Genomic DNA, 13,375 nt, shown 5'->3' with positions numbered 1-13,375 from the left:
CACAGGGAGAGAGTGAGACTGGCACACACGGGGAGAGAGTGAGACTGGCACACACGGGGAGAGAGTGAGACTGGCACACACGGGGAGAGAGTGAGACTGGCACACACGGGGAGAGAGAGAGACTGGCACACACGGGGAGAGTGAGACTGGCACACACGGGGTGAGAGTGAGACTGGCACACACGGGGAGAGAGTTAGACTGGCACACACGGGGAGAGAGTGAGACTGGCACACACGGGGAGAGAGTGAGACTGGCACACACGGGGAGAGTTAGACTGGCACACACGGGGAGAGAGTGAGACTGGCACACACAGGGAGAGTTAGACTGGCACACACAGGGAGAGTGAGACTGGCACACACAGGGAGAGAGTTAGACTGGCACACACGGGGAGAGAGTGAGACTGGCACACACGGGGGAGAGAGTGAGACTGGCACACACGGGGGAGAGAGTTAGACTGGCACACACGGGGAGAGAGTTAGACTGGCACACACGGGGAGAGAGTGAGACTGGCACACACGGGGAGAGAGTTAGACTGGCACACATGGGGAGAGAGAGACTGGCACACACGGGGAGAGAGAGACTGGCACACACGGGGAGAGAGAGACTGGCACACACGGGGAGAGAGTGAGACTGGCACACACGGGGAGAGAGTTAGACTGGCACACACGGGGAGTGAGAGGCTGGCACACATGGGGAGAGAGAGACTGGCACACACGGGGAGAGAGTGAGACTGGCACACACGGGGAGAGAGTGAGACTGGCACACACGGGGAGAGAGTGAGACTGGCACACACGGGGAGAGAGTGAGACTGGCACACACGGGGAGAGAGTGAGACTGGCACACACGGGGAGAGAGTGAGACTGGCACACACGGGGAGAGAGTGAGACTGGCACACACGGGGAGAGTTAGACTGGCACACACGGGGAGAGAGTGAGACTGGCACACACGGGGAGAGAGAGACTGGCACACACAGGGAGAGAGAGAGACTGGCACACACGGGGAGAGAGTGAGACTGGCACACACGGGGAGAGAGTGAGACTGGCACACACAGGGAGAGTGAGACTGGCACACACGGAGAGAGTGAGACTGGCACACACGGGGAGAGAGTGAGACTGGCACACACGGGGAGAGAGTGAGACTGGCACACACGGGGAGAGAGTGAGACTGGCACACATGGGGAGAGTTAGACCGGCACACACGGGGAGAGTTAGACTGGCACACACGGGGAGAGTTAGACTGTCACTCACCGGGAGAGTTAGACTGGCACATAAGAACATAAGAAATAGGAGCAGGAGGAGGCCATTCGGCTTCTCGAGCCTGCTCCTCCATTTAATCAGATCACGGCTGATCTTCGACCTCAACTCCACTTTCCCGCCCGATCCCCATATCCCTTGATTCCCCTGGAGTCCAAAAATCTATCGATCTCAGCCTTGAATATATTCAATGACTGAGCATCCACAGCTCTCTGGGGTGGAGAATTCCAAAGATTCACAACCCTCTGAGTGAAGAAATTCCTCCTCATCTCAGTCTGAAATGTCCGACCCCTTATCCTGAGACTATGCCCCCTAGTTCTGGACTCTCCACCCAGGGGAAACAACCTCTCAGCATCTACCCTGTCAAGCCCACTCAGAATCTTACATGATTCAATGAGATCACCTCTGATCCCGTGACAGTGGTGATTGGCCGGGTTGGTGTTTTGCGGTGATCCCTGTATCCGGTACCTGCAAGCGGCCAGGGCAGAAAATGTGATAATTAAAAAAAATTAATAAAAACTCACCGACGCACTGCCTCCTGTCAACATGCAGCTGGTATCCATGGTAACAGGAGCACTCATATGACCCATCTGTATTTGTACAGACCTGGTTACAACTCCCATTGTCAATCAGACATTCATCAGAATCTGCAAAATGGAGAATACTGGTTAGAACTACTTCGTAACAGCTCCTCCATCACCCCCACACACAGTCTGTCCCACTCTCAGATACCAGCTCCTCCATCACCCCCACACAGTCTGTCCCACTCTCAGATACCAGCTCCTCCATCACCCCCACACAGTCTGTCCCACTCTCAGATACCAGCTCCTCCATCACCCCCACACACAGTCTGTCCCACTCTCAGATACCAGCTCCTCCATCACCCCCACACACAGTCTGTCCCACTCTCAGATACCAGCTCCTCCATCACCCCCACACACAGTCTGTCCCACTCTCAGATACCAGCTCCTCCATCACCCCCACACACAGTCTGTCCCACTCTCAGATACCAGCTCCTCCATCACCCCCACACACAGTCTGTCCCACTCTCAGATACCAGCTCCTCCATCACCCCCACACACAGTCTGTCCCACTCTCAGATACCAGCTCCTCCATCACCCCCACACAGTCTGTCCCACTCTCAGATACCAGCTCCGCCATCACCCCCACACACAGTCTGTCCCACTCTCAGATACCAGCTCCTCCATCACCCCCACACACAGTCTGTCCCACTCTCAGATACCAGCTCCTCCATCACCCACACACACAGTCTGTCCCACTCTCAGATACCAGCTCCTCCATCACCCCCACACACAGTCTGTCCCACTCTCAGATACCAGCTCCTCCATCACCCCCACACACAGTCTGTCCCACTCTCAGATACCAGCTCCTCCATCACCCCCACACACAGTCTGTCCCACTCTCAGATACCAGCTCCTCCATCACCCCCACATACAGTCTGTCCCACTCTCAGATACCAGCTCCTCCATCACCCCCACACAGTCTGACCGACTCTCAGATACCAGCTCCTCCATCACCCCCACACAGTCTGTCCCACTCTCAGATACCAGCTCCTCCATCACCCCCACACACAGTCTGTCCCACTCTCAGATACCAGCTCCTCCATCACCCCCACACACAGTCTGTCCCACTCTCAGATACCAGCTCCTCCATCACCCCCACACACAGTCTGTCCCACTCTCAGATACCAGCTCCTCCATCACCCCCACACACAGTCTGTCCCACTCTCAGATACCAGCTCCTCCATCACCCCCACACACAGTCTGTCCCACTCTCAGATACCAGCTCCTCCATCACCCCCACACACAGTCTGTCCCACTCTCAGATACCAGCTCCTCCATCACCCCCACACACAGTCTGTCCCACTCTCAGATACCAGCTCCTCCATCACCCCCACACACAGTCTGTCCCACTCTCAGATACCAGCTCCTCCATCACCCCCACACACAGTCTGTCCCACTCTCAGATACCAGCTCCTCCATCACCCCCACACACAGTCTGTCCCACTCTCAGATACCAGCTCCTCCATCACCCCCACACAGTCTGTCCCACTCTCAGATACCAGCTCCTCCATCACCCACACACACAGTCTGTCCCACTCTCAGATACCAGCTCCTCCATCACCCCCCCACACAGTCTGTCCCACTCTCAGATACCAGCTCCTCCATCACCCCCACACACAGTCTGTCCCACTCTCAGATACCAGCTCCTCCATCACCCCCACACAGTCTGTCCCACTCTCAGATACCAGCTCCTCCATCACCCCCACACACAGTCTGTCCCACTCTCAGATACCAGCTCCTCCATCACCCCCACACACAGTCTGTCCCACTCTCAGATACCAGCTCCTCCATCACCCCCACACAATCTGTCCCACTCTCAGATACCAGCTCCTCCATCACCCCCACACACAGTCTGTCCCACTCTCAGATACCAGCTCCTCCATCACCCCCACACACAGTCTGTCCCACTCTCAGATACCAGCTCCTCCATCACCCCCACACACAGTCTGTCCCACTCTCAGATACCAGCTCCTCCATCACCCCCACACACAGTCTGTCCCACTCTCAGATACCAGCTCCTCCATCACCCTCACACACAGTCTGTCCCACTCTCAGATACCAGCTCCTCCATCACCCCCACACACAGTCTGTCCCACTCTCAGATACCAGCTCCTCCATCACCCCCACACAGTCTGTCCCACTCTCAGATACCAGCTCCTCCATCACCCCCACACAGTCTGTCCCACTCTCAGATACCAGCTCCTCCATCACCCCCACACACAGTCTGTCCCACTCTCAGATACCAGCTCCTCCATCACCCCCACACAGTCTGTCAAACTCTCAGATACCAGCTCCTCCATCACCCCCACACACAGTCTGTCCCACTCTCAGATACCAGCTCCTCCATCACCCCCACACAGTCTGTCCCACTCTCAGATACCAGCTCCTCCATCACCCCCACACAGTCTGTCCCACTCTCAGATACCAGCTCCTCCATCACCCCCACACAGTCTGTCCCACTCTCAGATACCAGCTCCTCCATCACCCCCACACAGTCTGTCCCACTCTCAGATACCAGCTCCTCCATCACCCCCACACAGTCTGTCCCACTCTCAGATACCAGCTCCTCCATCACCCCCACACAGTCTGTCCCACTCTCAGATACCAGCTCCTCCATCACCCCCACACAGTCTGTCCCACTCTCAGATACCAGCTCCTCCATCACCCCACACACAGTCTGTCCCACTCTCAGATACCAGCTCCTCCATCACCCCCACACAGTCTGTCCCACTCTCAGATACCAGCTCCTCCATCACCCCCACACACAGTCTGTCCCACTCTCAGATACCAGCTCCTCCATCACCCCCACACACAGTCTGTCCCACTCTCAGATACCAGCTCCTCCATCACCCCCACACAGTCTGTCCCACTCTCAGATACCAGCTCCTCCATCACCCCCACACAGTCTGTCCCACTCTCAGATACCAGCTCCTCCATCACCCCCACACAGTCTGTCCCACTCTCAGATACCAGCTCCTCCATCACCCCCACACACAGTCTGTCCCACTCTCAGATACCAGCTCCTCCATCACCCCCACACACAGTCTGTCCCACTCTCAGATACCAGCTCCTCCATCACCCCCACACACAGTCTGTCCCACTCTCAGATACCAGCTCCTCCATCACCCCCACACACAGTCTGTCCCACTCTCAGATACCAGCTCCTCCATCACCCACACACAGTCTGTCCCACTCTCAGATACCAGCTCCTCCATCACCCCCACACACAGTCTGTCCCACTCTCAGATACCAGCTCCTCCATCACCCCCACACACAGTCTGTCCCACTCTCAGATACCAGCTCCTCCATCACCCCCACACACAGTCTGTCCCACTCTCAGATACCAGCTCCTCCATCACCCCCCCACACAGTCTGTCCCACTCTCAGACACCAGCTCCTCCATCACCCCCACACACAGTCTGTCCCACTCTCAGATACCAGCTCCTCCATCACCCCCACACAGTCTGTCCCACTCTCAGATACCAGCTCCTCCATCACCCCCACACACAGTCTGTCCCACTCTCAGGTACCAGCTCCTCCATCACCCCCACACACAGTCTGTCTCACTCTCAGATACCAGCTCCTCCATCACCCCCACACACAGTCTGTCCCACTCTCAGATACCAGCTCCTCCATCACCCTCACACACAGTCTGTCCCACTCTCAGATACCAGCTCCTCCATCACCCACACACACAGTCTGTCCCACTCTCAGATACCAGCTCCTCCATCACCCCCACACAGTCTGTCCCACTCTCAGATACCAGCTCCTCCATCACCCCCACACAGTCTGTCCCACTCTCAGATACCAGCTCCTCCATCACCCCCACACACAGTCTGTCCCACTCTCAGATACCAGCTCCTCCATCACCCCCACACACAGTCTGTCCCACTCTCAGATACCAGCTCCTCCATCACCCCCACACACAGTCTGTCCCACTCTCAGATACCAGCTCCTCCATCACCCCCACACAGTCTGTCCCACTCTCAGATACCAGCTCCTCCATCACCCTCACACAGTCTGTCCCACTCTCAGATACCAGCTCCTCCATCACCCCCACACACAGTCTGTCCCACTCTCAGATACCAGCTCCTCCATCACCCCCACACACAGTCTGTCCCACTCTCAGATACCAGCTCCTCCATCACCCCCACACACAGTCTGTCCCACTCTCAGATACCAGCTCCTCCATCACCCCCACACACAGTCTGTCCCACTCTCAGATACCAGCTCCTCCATCACCCCCTCACACAGTCTGTCCCACTCTCAGATACCAGCTCCTCCATCACCCCCACACAGTCTGTCCCACTCTCAGATACCAGCTCCTCCATCACCCCCTCACACAGTCTGTCCCACTCTCAGATACCAGCTCCTCCATCACCCACACACACAGTCTGTCCCACTCTCAGATACCAGCTCCTCCATCACCCCCACACAGTCTGTCCCACTCTCAGATACCAGCTCCTCCATCACCCCCACACAGTCTGTCCCACTCTCAGATACCAGCTCCTCCATCACCCCCACACAGTCTGTCCCACTCTCAGATACCAGCTCCTCCATCACCCTCACACACAGTCTGTCCCACTCTCAGATACCAGCTCCTCCATCACCCTCACACACAGTCTGTCCCACTCTCAGATACCAGCTCCTCCATCACCCCCACACAGTCTGTCCCACTCTCAGATACCAGCTCCTCCATCACCCCCACACAGTCTGTCCCACTCTCAGATACCAGCTCCTCCATCACCCCCACACAGTCTGTCCCACTCTCAGATACCAGCTCCTCCATCACCCCCACACAGTCTGTCCCACTCTCAGATACCAGCTCCTCCATCACCCCCACACAGTCTGTCCCACTCTCAGATACCAGCTCCTCCATCACCCCCACACACAGTCTGTCCCACTCTCAGATACCAGCTCCTCCATCACACCCACACACAGTCTGTCCCACTCTCAGATACCAGCTCCTCCATCACCCACACACAGTCTGTCCCACTCTCAGATACCAGCTCCTCCATCACCCCCACACACAGTCTGTCCCACTCTCAGATACCAGCTCCTCCATCACCCCCACACAGTCTGTCCCACTCTCAGATACCAGCTCCTCCATCACCCCCACACAGTCTGTCCCACTCTCAGATACCAGCTCCTCCATCACCCTCACACACAGTCTGTCCCACTCTCAGATACCAGCTCCTCCATCACCCCCACACAAAGTCTGTCCCACTCTCAGATACCAGCTCCTCCATCACCCCCACACACAGCCTGTCCGACTCTCAGATACCAGCTCCTCCATCACCCACACACAGTCTGTCCCACTCTCAGATACCAGCTCCTCCATCACCCCCACACACAGTCTGTCCCACTCTCAGATACCAGCTCCTCCATCACCCCCACACACAGTCTGTCCCACTCTCAGATACCAGCTCCTCCATCACCCCCACACACAGTCTGTCCCACTCTCAGATACCAGCTCCTCCATCACCCCCACACAGTCTGTCCCACTCTCAGATACCAGCTCCTCCATCACCCTCACACACAGTCTGTCCCACTCTCAGATACCAGCTCCTCCATCACTCCCACACAAAGTCTGTCCCACTCTCAGATACCAGCTCCTCCATCACCCCCACACACAGCCTGTCCGACTCTCAGATACCAGCTCCTCCATCACCCACACACAGTCTGTCCCACTCTCAGATACCAGCTCCTCCATCACCCCCACACACAGTCTGTCCCACTCTCAGATACCAGCTCCTCCATCACCCACACACAGTCTGTCCCACTCTCAGATACCAGCTCCTCCATCACCCCCACACACAGTCTGTCCCACTCTCAGATACCAGCTCCTCCATCACCCCCACACACAGTCTGTCCCACTCTCAGATACCAGCTCCTCCATCACCCCCACACACAGTCTGTCCGACTCTCAGATACCAGCTCCTCCATCACCCTCACACAGTCTGTCCCACTCTCAGATACCAGCTCCTCCATCACCCCCACACACAGTCTGTCCCACTCTCAGATACCAGCTCCTCCATCACCCCCTCACACAGTCTGTCCGACTCTCAGATACCAGCTCCTCCATCACCCCCACACAGTCTGTCCCACTCTCAGATACCAGCTCCTCCATCACCCCCTCACACAGTCTGTCCGACTCTCAGATACCAGCTCCTCCATCACCCCCACACACAGTCTGTCCCACTCTCAGATACCAGCTCCTCCATCACCCCCACACAGTCTGTCCCACTCTCAGATACCAGCTCCTCCATCACCCCCTCACACAGTCTGTCCCACTCTCAGATACCAGCTCCTCCATCACCCCCACACACAGTCTGTCCCACTCTCAGATACCAGCTCCTCCATCACCCCCACACACAGTCTGTCCCACTCTCAGATACCAGCTCCTCCATCACCCCCACACAGTCTGTCCCACTCTCAGATACCAGCTCCTCCATCACCCCCTCACACAGTCTGTCCCACTCTCAGATACCAGCTCCTCCATCACCCCCACACACAGTCTGTCCCACTCTCAGATACCAGCTCCTCCATCACCCCCACACAGTCTGTCCCACTCTCAGATACCAGCTCCTCCATCACCCCCTCACACAGTCTGTCCCACTCTCAGATACCAGCTCCTCCATCACCCCCACACACAGTCTGTCCCACTCTCAGATACCAGCTCCTCCATCACCCCCACACACAGTCTGTCCCACTCTCAGACACCAGCTCCTCCATCACCCCCACACACAGTCTGTCCCGCTCTCAGATAGCAGCTCCTCCATCACCCCCACACACAGTCTGTCCCACTCTCAGATACCAGCTCCTCCATCACCCCCACACAGTCTGTCCCACTCTCAGATACCAGCTCCTCCATCACCCCCACACACAGTCTGTCCCACTCTCAGATACCAGCTCCTCCATCACCCCCACACAGTCTGTCCCACTCTCAGATACCAGCTCCTCCATCACCCCCACACAGTCTGTCCCACTCTCAGATACCAGCTCCTCAATCACCCACACACACAGTCTGTCCCACTCTCAGATACCAGCTCCTCCATCACCCCCACACAGTCTGTCCCACTCTCCGATACCAGCTCCTCCATCACCCCCACACACACAGTCTGTCCCACTCTCAGATACCAGCTCCTCCATCACCCCCTCACACAGTCTGTCCCACTCTCAGATACCAGCTCCTCCATCACCCCCACACACACAGTCTGTCCCACCCTCAGATACCAGCTCCTCCATCACCCCCACACACAGTCTGTCCCACTCTCAGATACCAGCTCCTCCATCACCCCCACACAGTCTGTCCCACTCTCAGATACCAGCTCCTCCATCACCCCCACACACAGTCTGTCCCACTCTCAGATACCAGCTCCTCCATCACCCCCACACACAGTCTGTCCCACTCTCAGATACCAGCTCCTCCATCACCCCCACACACAGTCTGTCCCACTCTCAGATACCAGCTCCTCCATCACCCCCACACACAGTCTGTCCCACTCTCAGATACCAGCTCCTCCATCACCCCCACACACAGTCTGTCCCACTCTCAGATACCAGCTGCTCCATCACCCCCACACACAGTCTGTCCCACTCTCAGATACCAGCTCCTCCATCACCCCCACACACAGTCTGTCCCACTCTCAGAAACCAGCTCCTCCATCACCCCCACACAGTCTGTCCCACTCTCAGATACCAGCTCCTCCATCACCCACACACACAGTCTGTCCCACTCTCAGATACCAGCTCCTCCATCACCCCCACACACAGTCTGTCCCACTCTCAGATACCAGCTCCTCCATCACCCCCACACAGTCTGTCCCACTCTCAGATACCAGCTCCTCCATCACCCCCACACACAGTCTGTCCCACTCTCAGATACCAGCTCCTCCATCACCCTCACACACACAGTCTGTCCCACTCTCAGATACCAGCTCCTCCATCACCCCCACACAGTCTGTCCCACTCTCAGATACCAGCTCCTCCATCACCCCCACACACAGTCTGTCCCACTCTCAGATACCAGCTCCTCCATCACCCCCACACAGTCTGTCCCACTCTCAGATACCAGCTCCTCCATCACCCCCACACTGTCTGTCCCACTCTCAGATACCAGCTCCTCCATCACCCCCACACACAGTCTGTCCCACTCTCAGATACCAGCTCCTCCATCACCCACACACACAGTCTGTCCCACTCTCAGATACCAGCTCCTCCATCACCCCCACACAGTCTGTCCCACTCTCAGATACCAGCTCATCCATCACCCCCACACACAGTCTGTACCACTCTCAGATACCAGCTCCTCCATCACCCCCACACACAGTCTGTCCCACTCTCAGATACCAGCTCCTCCATCACCCCCACACACAGTCTGTCCCACTCTCAGATACCAGCTCCTCCATCACCCCCAAACACAGTCGGTCCCACTCTCAGATACCAGCTCCTCCATCACCCCCACACACAGTCTGTCCCACTCTCAGATACCAGCTCCTCCATCACCCCCACACACAGTCTGTCCCACTCTCAGATACCAGCTCCTCCATCACCCCCACACACAGTCTGTCCCACTCTCAGATACCAGCTCCTCCATCACCCCCACACAGTCTGTCCCACTCTCAGATACCAGCTCCTCCATCACCCCTCACACACAGTCTGTCCCACTCTCAGATACCAGCTCCACCATCACCCCCACACAGTCTGTCCCACTCTCAGATACCAGCTCCTCCATCACCCCCACACAGTCTGTCCCACTCTCAGATACCAGCTCCTCCATCACCCCCACACAGTCTGTCCCACTCTCAGATACCAGCTCCTCCATCACCCCCACACAGCCTGTCCCACTCTCAGATACCAGCTCCTCCATCTCCCCCACACAGTCTGTCCCACCCTCAGATACCAGCTCCTCCATCACCCATACACACAGTCTGTCCCACTCTCAGATACCAGCTCCTCCATCACCCCCACACACAGTCTGTCCCACTCTCAGATACCAGCTCCTCCATCACCCCCCCACACAGTCTGTCCCACTCTCAGATACCAGCTCCTCCATCACCCCCACACACAGTCTGTCCCACTCTCAGATACCAGCTCCTCCATCACCCCCACACACAGTCTGTCCCACTCTCAGATACCAGCTCCTCCATCACCCCCACACAGTCTGTCCCACTCTCAGATACCAGCTCCTCCATCACCCCCGCACAGTCTGTCCCACTCTCAGATACCAGCTCCTCCATCACCCCCACACAGTCTGTCCCACTCTCAGATACCAGCTCCTCCATCACCCCCCCACACAGTCTGTCCCACCCTCAGATACCAGCTCCTCCATCACCCCCACACACATTCTGTCCCACTCTCAGATACCAGCTCCTCCATCACCCCCCCACACAGTCTGTCCCACTCTCAGATACCAGCTCCTCCATCACCCACACACACAGTCTGTCCCACTCTCAGATACCAGCTCCTCCATCACCCCCGCACAGTCTGTCCCACTCTCAGATACCAGCTCCTCCATCACCCCCACACAGTCTGTCCCACTCTCAGATACCAGCTCCTCCATCACCCCCCCACACAGTCTGTCCCACCCTCAGATACCAGCTCCTCCATCACCCCCACACACAGTCTGTCCCACTCTCAGATACCAGCTCCTCCATCACCCCCACACAGTCTGTCCCACTCTCAGATACCAGCTCCTCCATCACCCCCACACAGTCTGTCCCACTCTCAGATAGCAGCTCCTCCATCACCCCCACACACAGTCTGTCCCACTCTCAGATACCAGCTCCTCCATCACCCACACATAGTCTGTCCCACTCTCAGATACCAGCTCCGCCATCACCGACACACAGTCTGTCCCACTCTCAGATACCAGCTCCTCCATCACCCACACACAGTCTGTCCCACTCTCAGATACCAGCTCCTCCATCACCCCCACACACAGTCTGTCCCACTCTCAGATACCAGCTCCTCCATCACCCCCACACACAGTCTGTCCCACTCTCAGATACCAGCTCCTCCATCACCCCCACACACAGTCTGTCCCACTCTCAGATACCAGCTCCTCCATCACCCCCACACACAGTCTGTCCCACTCTCAGATACCAGCTCCTCCATCACCCCCACACACAGTCTGTCCCACTCTCAGATACCAGCTCCTCCATCACCCCCACACACAGTCTGTCCCACTCTCAGATACCAGCTCCTCCATCACCCCCACACACAGTCTGTCCCACTCTCAGATACCAGCTCCTCCATCACACCCACACAGTCTGTCCCACTCTCAGATACCAGCTCCTCCATCACCCCCACACAGTCTGTCCCACTCTCAGATACCAGCTCCTCCATCACCCCCACACAGTCTGTCCCACTCTCAGATACCAGCTCCTCCATCACCCCCCCACACAGTCTGTCCCACTCTCAGATACCAGCTCCTCCATCACCCCCACACACAGTCTGTCCCACTCTCAGATACCAGCTCCTCCATCACCCCCACACACAGTCTGTCCCACTCTCAGATACCAGCTCCTCCATCACCCCCACACAGTCTGTCCCACTCTCAGATACCAGCTCCTCCATCACCCACACACAGTCTGTCCCACTCTCAGATACCAGCTCCTCCATCACCCCCACACACAGTCTGTCCCACTCTCAGATACCAGCTCCTCCATCACCCCCACACACAGTCTGTCCCACTCTCAGATACCAGCTCCTCCATCACCCCCACACACAGTCTGTCCCACTCTCAGATACCAGCTCCTCCATCACCTCCACACAGTCTGTCCCACTCTCAGATACCAGCTCCTCCATCACCCCCACACAGTCTGTCCCACTCTCAGATACCAGCTCCTCCATCACCCCCACACAGTCTGTCCCACTCTCAGATACCAGCTCCTCCATCACCCCCACACAGTCTGTCCCACTCTCAGATACCAGCTCCTCCATCACCCCCACACACAGTCTGTCCCACTCTCAGATACCAGCTCCTCCATCACCCACACACACAGTCTGTCCCACTCTCAGATACCAGCTCCTCCCTCACCCCCACACAGTCTGTCCCACTCTCAGATACCAGCTCCTCCATCACCCCCACACACAGTCTGTCCCACTCTCAGATACCAGCTCCTCCATCACCCCCACACAGTCTGTCCCACTCTCAGATACCAGCTCCTCCATCACCCCCACACACAGTCTGTCCCACTCTCAGATACCAGCTCCTCCATCACCCCCACACACAGTCTGTCCCACTCTCAGATACCAGCTCCTCCATCACCCCCACACACAGTCTGTCCCACTCTCAGATACCAGCTCCTCCATCACCCCCACACACAGTCTGTCCCACTCTCAGATACCAGCTCCTCCCTCACCCCCACACAGTCTGTCCCACTCTCAGATACCAGCTCCTCCATCACCCCCACACACAGTCTGTCCCACTCTCAGATACCAGCTCCTCCATCACCCACACACACAGTCTGTCCCACTCTCAGATACCAGCTCCTCCATCACCCCCACACAGTCTGTCCCACTCTCAGATAC

The 13,375-nt window shown here is 57.1% G+C and overlaps 1 protein-coding gene across 1 annotated transcript in view; it reads right to left on the bottom strand.

Moving 5' to 3' along the window:
* Positions 1-13,375, bottom strand: part of LOC137332621 (latent-transforming growth factor beta-binding protein 4-like) — a 128,732-nt gene that overhangs the window by 72,711 nt on the left and 42,646 nt on the right. The window contains exon 10 of the mRNA XM_067996582.1: positions 1,778-1,900. Within this exon, the coding sequence (XP_067852683.1) occupies positions 1,778-1,900 (123 nt within the window). The remainder of the gene's footprint in view (positions 1-1,777; positions 1,901-13,375) is intronic.

Source organism: Heptranchias perlo, chromosome 2, assembly GCF_035084215.1.
Source record: "Heptranchias perlo isolate sHepPer1 chromosome 2, sHepPer1.hap1, whole genome shotgun sequence".
NCBI lineage: Eukaryota > Metazoa > Chordata > Chondrichthyes > Hexanchiformes > Hexanchidae > Heptranchias > Heptranchias perlo.
This window is presented reverse-complemented; position numbering and strand designations above follow the sequence as displayed.